The following is a 12,621-nucleotide window of genomic DNA, read 5'->3' on the forward strand; positions in this document are numbered from 1 at the left end:
GATTTGAATAAAAATAGAAAAATCCAACAAACATGACACTGAAAATTTCATCAAAATCTGATGTGAAATAAGAAAGTTATGACACTTTAAAGTTTCGCTTAATTTCACAAAACAGTTATATGCACATCCTGGTCGGTATGCAAATGAACAGACTGATGTCATCCACTCAGTATTTCTTTTTGTATTTTATTACATGTATATAAAATTGGGAATATCCTATTTTTCTGTTCATTGTCAAGTGATATAACGTTTAATTTCTCCCTGGACATGTGGAATTAGCATTGTTTAATACTATATGGTTCATTCAAGTTGGTCCTTATCTGTAAAAAGTGAAATATTGTATAATTCAAACAATAAAAAACAAAAGAAATAGTGAGTGATGGACATCGACTGACTCATCTACATGTAGTTGTGCATATCTTTTTTTTGTGAAAAATAAGCAAAACTTTAAAATGTCATAACTTTCTTATTTTACATCCGATTTTGATAAAATTTTCAGCACTATGCGAGTTTGATTTTTCTCTATTTATTCAAGTCAGCATTTTCCTTGGATGGACTTGACCTTTAATATTCTAGCACTCTATTAATGGATACAGTCTACTCTGCAAAAAAATTGACCAATCAGACTACAGATTTCATTAATACTAAGGCCCACTAAGTGAAATGTACATACTGTATATCGCCATTTCATGGTTTTTACAACTGGCGATAGTAGAATACCCAGATAGGCAATATCGTGCAGCCCTAATGTATAGTATCAACAGCATTTCTATTGATCAAGTTAATGTCTTCTACCAGAATAATTTCAAAAGCTGTTCTGAAAAAAAAAGATCAGTGACTTTACGTATTTTGTCTGAAAATAAAAATAGTCTAACACAAGATTTATTACAAGTACATGCTGTATCCATGTATGACTGGCATCTAGATTCAACATTTTCATTCCTAAACTGAGAAATTGAGATAATTGATATCCATAGTGTAATTCAGTTGTGTCCCTGGGCCCGTATTCCATAAACGAGATAAGCATGCTTAAGTAAAAAATGTAAGCATTTTGTCTTATTTTCTGTCTAAGACAAAATTCTTAGCCAAGATGTGTATTCCATAAAGAATGAGAGTTTTTGCGCGACTAAGACAGATATAGGATGAATGGCTAAGCTACTTTTCTTATAACTGCAGAGTCTGTATTCCATAAATTCAACATGGCTAAGAATTTTGCCCTAACTTTAAGACAATTGTGAGCTGTCTTAATTGTTTTAGTTTCAAGGCAATTTCGGCCCACGCCTTTTCCTTATCCTGAAACGTGATACGTAAATTAGGCATGGGTCTCAAGATTTCTTCCCTTTCTCTTATTTCTGCTATTAGCGTAATTTTCTCTCCTTCAGTGAAATTGGCCTACCGCATAGCAGCTGTTAGGTTCGCGACAAAAGTTGCGCGACGTTGCAATTTTCTCATGATGTCATAGAATTTGAGACTTTGGCTTAGCCATATCCTCTGACTTGAGACAAATGTCTTAAAGTTTATGGAATATCGTTAGGGGAGATTTCTTAGACAAGCAAAATTCTAAGACAAATTGCTCAAACTTAAGCAAAAAGCTTATCTCGTTTATGGAATACGGGCCCAGGCCTTTTGTTTACATATTATAGATGAATAATTACTTGATTTCTCAATTATTGTAGATGTCCCAAACAATAATCAGCCTGAGAGGTCTGACAGTCTGAGGAGTCTGAAAGAAAGGCTAGCTGCTCTCTCGCAGATGGGTAATCAACTTCAGAAAGGAAATAAAGGTAAACTACAGTAAATAGTGCATCCAGAAGCAAATAATCACTGTTGTTGAAGGTGATGGACGAACTGTCACTCTCGAGGCAAGCTGGATGTAGCTGAGGAAAGATAGCGAGTACATCCAGCTTGCTGAGGAAGTGATAGTTTACCCGATATCAAGAGGTGATTATACGCTTTATATTCCGCATTGAGAACCACTATTCATGCAAATGAAGAAACCAAAATCAATATGTCTCTACAAGAAGGAAGTTTGATTTTTTTTGGAAAATCAAGGTTTTCTTGAAAAAAAATCAATTCAGTTGATATGCTTTGTTATAATGCTAGCACATATGTGTGCACAAGCATCTGGATCTTGCTCTAACAATTGCTACCTCACAAAAAACTATAGCATCACCACAAAACAATTGGGGGGCAATGCACCTTTATTTTGTGCAATGTTTTACTGCTAGCGCGTATGTACACAACGTGTGCGCATCTAAATCTTGCGTGATCGTTACTGCATGTGATGGAGATTGATGGAGAATGAGGCTACAAAAAAATCGAGGGGCAAATGCCCTCTTCATTTGCACGTACCGGGGGGGGGGGGGGGGCACTCAGTATATAATGCATAGTGGGTATGTGCCGCAGAGGGGACCCCCATTTTTACACTCAAATATCTGTTCCAAGGCATAGCGTTTTTGTCTTATTGAGAAAAAGAACAAAGAAAGCCGATCCAAAGCGTTCCGGCCGCATAGATCTGCTTCAATGAGCCACAATTTTGGTGAAAAGCGGCCGCAAAGCGCTGTTTGACAATCGACTCTGGGCTAGCTGCATGCACGTATGCCCGTTCCATAGGGATGCATACGCACTCACACGCAGGCGACCCGTTCCAAGGACCCCCCCGTTTTCACAAACATTTGTAGTTCAGAAGCCCGTTCCGAGGACCCTCCTTTTTACAATAAGCCTGCTCCAAGGCCCCCGTTTTTGTCTCGCCCGCAGCACATACCTACTGCTTTTTGGGTCGAGTACCCCCCCCCCCCCCCGGGGCACGTACTAGACTAATGTGTTTGGACTACATGGGCTGAAGTGATGTAGACTCATGTATGCAAGAAATGGAGAACAGAAAACTCAGGCAAATACACTCACACGTATTGCGAGGGTTAGTATTAGTATACTAACCTCGCACCATGAACCGCGTTTGGCAGTGGATTTGCTGCGACCCCTATTCTGGTGTCCACAACACACGACTTCTATGGCTTGATTTTTCTGTGCGCGGCGGCATGTAATGAACCCTTGAGTGAGGCAAATATAGCATCAAATTTACAGATTTTTACTGGATTACGAAATGAGAGTAAGGCCGTTTACATGCTTCTGCTATCCCTGTTCTCTATCATGTGGGCGCGCTGTGGTCTCGTGGTTCTACATGTAACTCTCGTCTTTCAAACAGAGGGTTGTGGGTCCAAATCCTAGTCATGGTTTTTCCTTCAGCAAGAAATTTATCCGTATTGTGTTCCACTGGTAAGATGAATGGGCACTCAGAATTATTTCCATAAATACACTAAGAGCTTATGATGGAGCAGCAGCTCAATCTACATGTATTAGCTGATGTAATAATAGTTTTGTTGTGTATCCTCTCGAAAAGCACTTCATAAATCAAGCAATTATTCTCTGTTAAAACCATGCTGGAGACTAAATTATCAGCTAGTCTTGAGTGGAAATAAACTCACTTCCATATCATGTATCAAAGGTAGAGATCATGATATTGGCTATTAAAGAAGTGGTGTGTTCAGCTGGGGTTGACTGCATGCCCATGCTCTACCACACAATACACCCCCTTCCATGTGTAAATAAAGGTTGTTCTTGACAACCAGACCTTCTTGAGGTTTACCAGATGTAGCAACTAGTTTTTGTGTGCTTACTGCATTCCAGATATTGTCGTTTTGAAAACAGGTTATTTTAATTCCTTATTTATTAGACAGGTTTTCATGAAAAGATACATTTCATGAATTGGAATGAATTGATAGTCGGGCCTTTTGATTCCATGCAACAAAGAATGGCAGAATTCCTGACAAATCAAGTGATACCTTGTTGTTTCTTATTCTTGACTTTGTTCTTTCTATTGATAACAAACATCCAACATGGAAGAGGGTCATTATTCCTATTCATTGCATACGTCTACTTGTATGAAAAGTAGGGAAGGATCTAGCTGGATTATACACAAGTATTTTGAGGGCCTGACTATTGCGATCAAACAACATACTAGCCCCTGAAATAGTATTGTATTCAGCGTTGGCTGGATCCACCACTGCTGGAATATTTGTTTTTTATTCGACAGGGTATAGAAAAATACATTCACCTGTTGTGAGTGATAATAATCAGAAGTGGTATTACACAACCAAGTTTGCTCAAGTCAGGGGCCGCACAGTATTTATCAAAATGGGGGGGGGGGGGGGGTGAGTGGATAGCTCTGCAATCAACATGTAGACCGAGTTTTTGATGTTTCTTTACAAGGAACTTTGTAATTGAAAATATTTTGAATACTTATATCCCTCCTGCCTTTGCCCACACCGCTTTATTTAATTGTTAGCGTTTCTTCTCAGATGATGTGGTATAACTTATTTTTTGTGCATTATTTCCTGTATTTCAAATTGTGTCCTTCATGTATGTGTCCATCTCTGGCCATGAAGAGTAGATCACTTGAAGAATAAATATCTTTAAGCTATTATCCGAAAGATTACCTAACAGCTCGATTTAGGATGATCTCTCTTACAGGGTGAGAACGAAACCTTATCATTTAATGTTAATTTGCTTTACATGTTGTTTTCTCCACAGAAATGGCTGGTCTAATAAAACGCCAAGATGCCAAACTCAGGCAATGCAGGCAAGAGGAACTCACTGCCAAAAGAATTATCAACTCTAGATAAATACATCGCAAATCAAGAACTCAATATTTCAAATTATTTGTTTTAAGTGTATTCTGTTTCTGGTATCAATGTCGAATGCTCTGCTTTTACTTTTGCAATTACATGTATACTTGCATAAGTCAACATTCTGTATATTGATAATTTGCCCAAGTCAAACAGGTATTTTTGTGGTTCCCACGGATTTGACTTATGCAAGTTACCTGGATGCATTTGGTGTTCTCACTGTATTCAGTTTGTATTGCTAATGTTGATTATTCAACATTGTATTTATATACATGTATGTGTGTACATGTCTGTACGTATCAGTGCTGAAATAGTGTTTTATCTTCACACCATGATATATTTATTTGTTGACTACAATTAGGACTAATTGTATAATTTGGTACCGTCTTGCAATGAGTTACGATTGATCCGATCAACCACAATTATGGAAAGCAAGCACCGCCAATATCGTCAGTGATTTTACGAACTGGCTCAAACCTCCTCTGATCTCCAAAACATGATTTCGAGATAATTGCGTTCAAAGTTTGAAAGTTTTTCAGACCCTTATAACTTCACGCTTTGAAAGAAACCAGATCAATTATTTATACCAATTTAAAGCATACATTCTATTCTTTTATAATATACAAAATTTTGTCAGCAATTCGTATTTATTCTTTCAAAATTTGACATGAAGCGCATATATGCATTTTTGAAGCTGCTAATTTGGACAAAAACGGGGTTTGAGCCAGTTTGAAAAATCACGCGCACCATGTGCACTTTTTTTCAGCGGCACAAATCCTGCGCAAACCACGTTTTGAGCCAGTTCGTAAAATCATTCATGTGATGCGGATGTTGTTTTAGAGGCACAAACCACATGCGCGCAGTATCTAGGTGGGGTCTTGGACCTGTGCGTGCCATTCCAGAGACTTAACCCTAATTCTCCCGGGGGGGGGGCATAATGGCCCCCCCCTTGACAATTTTCGCGATATATCTGCTGCGCAAATTTTTTTGACCTCGCCGCTCACTGACTTTTTACTTTCAAGTCTCGCGCAAATTTTGAGACCAAATTTGTGACGCCCGGGTACACGGTTACGACATTACGCAACATTATGTAAGTGCATGTCAGACCCAAAATTGCTCATAAACGTGATATCATGTACAAATCCAATGCAAATTGTGTATTTAGCCAAAATTCATAAATGTATCATTATTTCTACTTTTACTGATTAAACTGAATTAATTTTTGCCTTGTTTATGATCAGAACTAAGTCTGGAATGATTTCCATTGAAAAAACAATAAAAAACAAAAAGTAAAAAAACAAAGAAATACATAAGAAATTTATAAAACAATAAAATACATAAGAAATTGATTTCCGAACCGAAGTTTTTTTAATTGCGATTGTTAAGATTGCTACAAAGAATTTTTTAACCAAAAATTAGCATTCTAGGAGCTTTATTTAGTGAATTATAGCAAAAAGTATGATTTATGCATAAATTAGCATAATTAATTCATATAAAATAAAATCTCATTATTTTGGAAAATTTTACCATACAGCCTTGTAGATTACATCGCACACTACCAGTGTGCAAATTTTTGCGTCGCTCGCGAAATCGGCGGCCGAGATCTTAAGGGGGGGCCATAATGGCCCCCCCCCCCCGGGATTGACAAGAATCAAAATTCCCCGGGAGATTGAGGGTTAATACATGTAGTACACAAAGAATGGTTTGAGTCAGTTCGTAAAATCAAAGTAGGGGGTTGAGCCGGTTCATAAGAAATTTAACTACACTGTATGCTTTTATTCTTTAAGTAATACAAATTCTAATCTGAAATTTGGCAAATCAATAGAGTGAATCACAGGCTTTCATAATATGCAAAAAAAAAAAAAAATCGAAAATTTGACTAAAAATTAGGTTTGAGCCGGTTCGTAAACTCACTGACGATATGTAAAATGCATGTATTTTTACAATGTCTTTTAGATGATGATGTATACTCATAGATTCATCGTTTAGTTGAAAATTCAGTGTGCTCTTCTTTGTTTACAAAAGGACATTCAAGTTTCCTGTAGAAAATATTATGACGTTGATGGATTTTCATAGTTGCGGTTGGTTTGATGAATCACACAGTAGTGTACACAGGAATTTTTAAAGGGGGGGGGGGGGGGTTCAAGCTGAATAAAATGTCGACCACCCCCCAAAAAAAAGGTCTTCACCACCAATTTCAGGTCTTCAGTCTTCAAAAAAAGAGGGGTTTTGGGGGGGGGGGGTTAACCCTGTAACCCCCCTGCATACGCCACTGGAATCGCAACTACTTGTGAGAGGGGACCCAGCTCCTTTTATTTCTCTTGTGAATATTCAATCTGTTCATCTCACTTTTACTCTCTCTCATGCTACCCGTACATTCACACTGGCGAGACCGACTCCTAGCCAACTGAGGATACGCCATCATTGGAAATAGGTTTCCTTGGTGTTACTGAAGCATCATTCTTGCATGTATGATATATTTCTTTTTCATCAGAATATGTTTTTTCCCCCTTCCTTTTTTTTCATACTCATATTAATGCTCTTTTTCCATTTCTATTCTACCCACTATTGTAGGCATCTCCCTGCATTTTTTTCAAATAATTCAACTTTATATCTTTCCAAAATCTTATTCTCATTTGTGTTCACAAGCCAAAGTGTACTCAGTCTAATCGCAGAGTTATTCATGCAACTTTTAAACTGTAAAAAATCCTACTCCCACCAAAATATATGTTCCATGGTCGGAATTAGTAACCCTCTTTGTAAATAATATTCTCTAAATATGCAAGTATGAGAGTAAAAAATGAAATAAAAAATAAAAGGTGCAATATTCAACAAAGTGTGTGTTGATTCATAGCAACAGTACAATCAAAGTGTTCACTGTGTTGTGGGAGATGTTTTCCATTTCAAAATACAGTGTATAATTTTCATTCTGAAATTTATCTAATTTGCAAGGTTTGCTTGGTGAAAAATTCCACTGCTACACAGTGGCTGCTTGAAAAAATTGTGAAAAGGATAAAAAGACTTTCTGTTTTCCTGACCTAGGACTAAAATGATCTCTTTATGGTGATTTATGCCTTCATTGTCTCACCAGTGCTACTGAGCCAATAACCATGGCTTTCATGAAGACCCCCGTGCCACTCTACTCCATTTCGGTACATGCGTGCATGAGTCTTAAGCCCAGAGCACACTATGCGACACGATTGCACTAAGATCTGATTGCAGCAATATCACAGTGTGGGCCAACCTGAAATGCGCTGCAACTGCGATTCGATTTGTTGCAGAAAAATCCCAGACCAAAATTCAGACATTTGACATGTCAGATCTTCCTGCGATCCTTCTGCAATTTTGATGATTTACATTGTAAGCCAATCAGGGGGGTGTTTCACAAAGATTTAAGTATGACTTAGAGTCGCACATAAATACTGAGTTGCGTACGGTATTAAAGGCTTGACCGCATTGGTCAGATCGTGTCATGAGGACGTGCACTACTGCGTGTCTATCAATAAGATCGCGCGTTGCATATCAGGTACTTAAGTGCGACTTAAGTCATACTTAAATCTTTGTGAAACACCCCCCAGATCTGTCCTAGACGATGACGTCACGACCAAGTTGCTGCGCTGCCGCAGTGCAGACAACACGCACATAAAAGGAGAGGTGCCATGGAGTTGCAATCAGATCTTAGTGCTTTCGCATTAACTAAGATGAATTACTGCAAGACCGTATCAAATACAAACTGAAATAAATTTCATTTTGAAACCACCTATACAGTGGCGATATTTATTGCTTTGTGAAATTTCAGATCAGTACCGAATGTAACAGGACACGATTAAAAGCATAAGAGTTTACAGTATACTGACAGGTTTGTGTTATTATATTTTGTAACCAGTTTTTATTAAAGATAAAGACTGAATTTTCACATTATTGATCGTGTAACCACAGGCTAACTTGGAAAACACTTATGGAATGCTTGTTCCCAACTAAATTTCAGGGGCGTCATACTACCGGGTACTAATTTAACATCTGAGAGTAGCAAAGTGTGGACTGATTCCTTGCCAAAGGACGCTAGGCCGGGGTGGGATTTGAATACAACCCTCTGATTACAAAACGAGAGTCAGAACTGCTACAACACGATGCTTCCACCATCTCTTGATAGAAAGCACTATTTGTAAGTGCCTAATATCTTTTACATGTATCATTATTTTTCATTCAGGCAGCTCAGAGATCAAAGAGTCGAAACATCAACATTGCAATGAAATGAAATAAAATGAAGAAAACAAAACAACAAATAGTTTAAAATTATAGAAACTACATTTACATACTTAAAATTGATTTAGCAAAACTTGTACGCAAGGCCTTATGAAGGCCTTTGGAAGACATATGAAAATGATGAACATACATGTATGGTGTACTGTACATAAATACCTATATCTCACAAGGTAGTCATAATTGTGATATAAACTTTGGAATGGCAGAGAAAAAGGCAAAACGTTTTTAGTTTTATATAAAAATCCTCTATATAAGTTATATTTTCTTGTGAACCCTGAAAACCTGTTAAATATGTTGTTCATTCAAACTCTACATCAGAGCTACTAACCTGAACAAGAAGACTTCAGTATTTTAAAAACTGAAAATAAGTATTTTGGTGAGAAAAATAAGTATCTACAAAAATATCATAGGGCAACACATACAACTGAAACTTAAGAAATCAGTCTTTTGCAAGAAACCATCAGTATTCTAATTTTTCAAGTCTAATTACTGAATTTCAGTACTACTTGGCAGCGCTGTTACAGGTAGCTGATAATGATGCCAGTTTCATGCTAACAGTGCTATCATTACTGAAGCTTATGTTTGAAGAAGAGCATTGAAGATAAAAATAGGCATGTACTTGTCAATCATCTAGAATGTGTCAAACTCTATTCAACAGACGATGCAATCTTTACATGTCTATCCTCATAAACATTTTATAATCAAAGAAAACAACAAAAACATTAGTTAACGACAATGATAACTTTCATTGCATGGATTGGAATTCATTGTATATAATTTCATCTTTTTTAAACATATCTAGTCCTGCTTGCTAAGTTCTACTTTTACATCCCCTCTCTTTAGTGTGTTAGAGTAGAGTCGCAACCATGAGTATATAACACCTACTGAGCAATACACTGATATCAATAACAGAGGGAGGAAAGCCAGCTGTTTTGACAGCCCTAATAGAGGATGCATGATATCACAATACACATACAGGGGTACCAGCCCCACAATGTACATGGTATCTATGGGATTCAGCAGCGGGAGGTATGGGAGGGAGAATGAATGCTTGATGGATCTGCAGATATAGGAAAGAATAAAAGATATAGATTAGATGATGTAGGCCTATTCTGTCTGGCAACATAACAATGCTTCAATCCAATTCATTTCTACATTACAAGAATGTGTGTGCCCATAATGGTTATGATATGAAGGGCATTAAACAAAAAATGTGTTTTATTGGATAAATCTACCAATTTTACATCAAAGTTTATTTTGATCAGTTGCCTGGTCAAAATAAAATATCTGCACATCTTGCCCCATTTACACGTACATAAATCTTGCAGTCATCCTTAAATTTAAGTTGTGTGTGATGCATAACGCCAAAGATACTACAAGGGGAAGATCGGACAGTACATAGACCACGTAATGAAACGCTTGGGAAGATTTTTACATTTTAGATTTTTTTTCATTCATGTTTTTCCCCGTAAATTAAAGATGAATATTTTTCAGAGGTTTCTGGGTAATGAAAGGTGGAATTATTCCCATGCACCACCCTTGAGCCCTCTCCAAACTCACCTATCTCATTTCCCCCATATGTTTTATACACAGCTGCGTGCCAATGTGCGATGGTTTATTTACTCAACGCTAGTGGGCGTGTCCTTCCCCAAGAGCATTTTTCAGGCGTTTGGGAGCGTTTCAAAAAATCGCCGAAGTGTCCGATCTTCCCCTCGTAGTATCTTTGATAAAGCGTCACCGCATTAGTCAGATCATGGACTTGAGACGCTCACTACCGTGTATCCACCAATCACATCACACGTTAGACATTTAGGCATGACTTTACATCCCATTTTATCTCTTTCTGAAACACGTACCCTAGGGTTATTTTAGGATTAGTAGTATACACCTTACTACATGACGTAAAATACCTTTCCGAATACCTCAATTGATTCCCTGCCCCACCCCCAAACCCCTCCCACTTGGGACATATACCCACCTGTGACAAGATTCCATGCTTAGAAAACAAAAGCAGGTATAGACGATCATCAGACAGACTTTTATTGGTGTTTCTATAAAAAAAAAGATTGTAAAAAACATTGAAACAACACTATATCAGCCCCTATGGACAAAGATTGTAAACACAAAATTTGGGTGAAATGAGAACACACCCCTATTTTGAGGCTTAATACCGGAAAAATATACTTCATTATTAATGTTCTGGGCAACTCCACACAGGATAATTTAATTTCAATTTTATTTCCATATCCAACAAAAAAAATGAATAAAAATTCAAGTCACAAAGCACGCATAATCCTCTACATCCATATGCTGTATGTGGAGCGTTCATGGAATTATTTTTTTGTTCATGTATATCCTAGATTGTAGGAAAAGATGGAATGCTCTACATTTATCATGGCTTGAGAAGAACGTGCAGTGAAGCAAAAAAGTATATAAATAAACAAATGGATAAATGGGCAGTGGGCATACAAAGAAGTTGACTAATTTATGGAATTGGCCCTTTATAATATTACTTTAAATAAGAAAATACAACAAATTAAGATAATATTCTACTCACCTGCTGGAGTAAATAGAAGTGGGAAGAGCGAAAAATGACCAACAGTGGATAATAATAGGAAGACTTGGGCATCTTTGAAACTTTGTACTGCCAGTAAACTAAAGTGAGAATGATAGGAAAAACAGATTTATTCCACATAAATATAGAAAATTATGACGTGTGGTAAATACGTTGCATAGGATAATTGGCATGGAACGGATTAAAAGTGGTCTCATAATGTCTCAATTCTGACAAAGTAATAAGTTTACAAAAAGTTGATAAAACTGAACCATGTCTTCAGGCCACTTTGCTTGCCCGATAGAAAAAACTGCTTGCCCAATTTTTTTTCAAAAATTATTTTGCTCTTAATTTTTCTTTTCTGTCCTGGCTGAACTTGATTTACTGGCGCTGCCCTTGGCATTTCTTTTTCTTGACTCTTGTTCAAGTTGTTCTGGTCGCCGATCACGACGACAAACATTACGTCAAACCCCCGTTTGAGAACATACCGCAGTTCAGATTGCAAACTGCGGTATTTCACCCCATTTTGCATTTGAAAATCTAAAACATCATTTCCAAGCCCAGGGGGCCGTTTCATAAAGCTGTTCGTAAGTTAAGAGCGACTTAAAGAGCGACTGGTGATTATCGCCAATGTGTACCATTTACCGCAAGACAGGATCACCAGTCGCTCTTAACTTACGAACAGCTTTATGAAACACCCGCCTGATCAACCCCGCTTGGCCAGGTAATCCCCGCTGTCTCAATTTCACCTCCACAGGCCAGATTATCAGCGTTGAGCTAAGGACGAAATGATAAACAACAGCTGTGCTATTACGTAAGACTTCTCTGCCTGTAGTAGGACCTTCTGAATGAAATTATTGTATTCGATATTTAATCACGTTTTCAAAGGCATATTGTATTCAGAAATTCAATGTTAGTCCATTTTTCATTTCGAACGAAGAAAATCGACCTCGAAATAAGGAAAGTAAGCGAATATAAATGACGGCATATACCGGGTCCGCACTCAGCGCTGCGCATGCATCCCATCGTGTGTGGCCCCCTGCTGTGACTGTATATGCCGGGCTGTTGTGTTATCTTCGGACCGAGGTCAAGAAACAGGTGTTTTGATACTTACAT

The 12,621-nt window shown here is 37.6% G+C and overlaps 2 protein-coding genes across 4 annotated transcripts in view; one reads left to right on the forward strand and one right to left on the reverse strand.

The window, feature by feature from the left end:
• Positions 1–4,715, forward strand: part of LOC129261354 (coiled-coil domain-containing protein 158-like) — a 41,186-nt gene extending 36,471 nt beyond the window's left edge. The window contains exons 23-24 of the mRNA XM_064099092.1: positions 1,677–1,784; positions 4,591–4,715. Of these exons, the coding sequence (XP_063955162.1) occupies positions 1,677–1,784; positions 4,591–4,682 (200 nt within the window). The 3' untranslated portion in view covers positions 4,683–4,715. The remainder of the gene's footprint in view (positions 1–1,676; positions 1,785–4,590) is intronic.
• Positions 4,716–8,428: 3,713 nt separating this feature from the next.
• Positions 8,429–12,621, reverse strand: part of LOC129261353 (probable dolichyl pyrophosphate Glc1Man9GlcNAc2 alpha-1,3-glucosyltransferase) — a 52,144-nt gene continuing 47,951 nt past the window's right edge. For all 3 annotated transcript variants that reach the window (XM_064099093.1, XM_064099096.1, XM_064099095.1), the window contains 3 exons: positions 11,509–11,606; positions 10,930–11,002; positions 8,429–10,011 (listed from right to left, as the gene is read on the reverse strand). In XM_064099093.1, the coding sequence (XP_063955163.1) occupies positions 9,750–10,011; positions 10,930–11,002; positions 11,509–11,606 (433 nt within the window). In that variant the 3' untranslated portion in view covers positions 8,429–9,749. The remainder of the gene's footprint in view (positions 10,012–10,929; positions 11,003–11,508; positions 11,607–12,621) is intronic.

The sequence above is a fragment of the Lytechinus pictus genome, chromosome 5, assembly GCF_037042905.1.
Source record: "Lytechinus pictus isolate F3 Inbred chromosome 5, Lp3.0, whole genome shotgun sequence".
NCBI classification, from domain to species: Eukaryota; Metazoa; Echinodermata; class Echinoidea; order Temnopleuroida; family Toxopneustidae; genus Lytechinus; species Lytechinus pictus.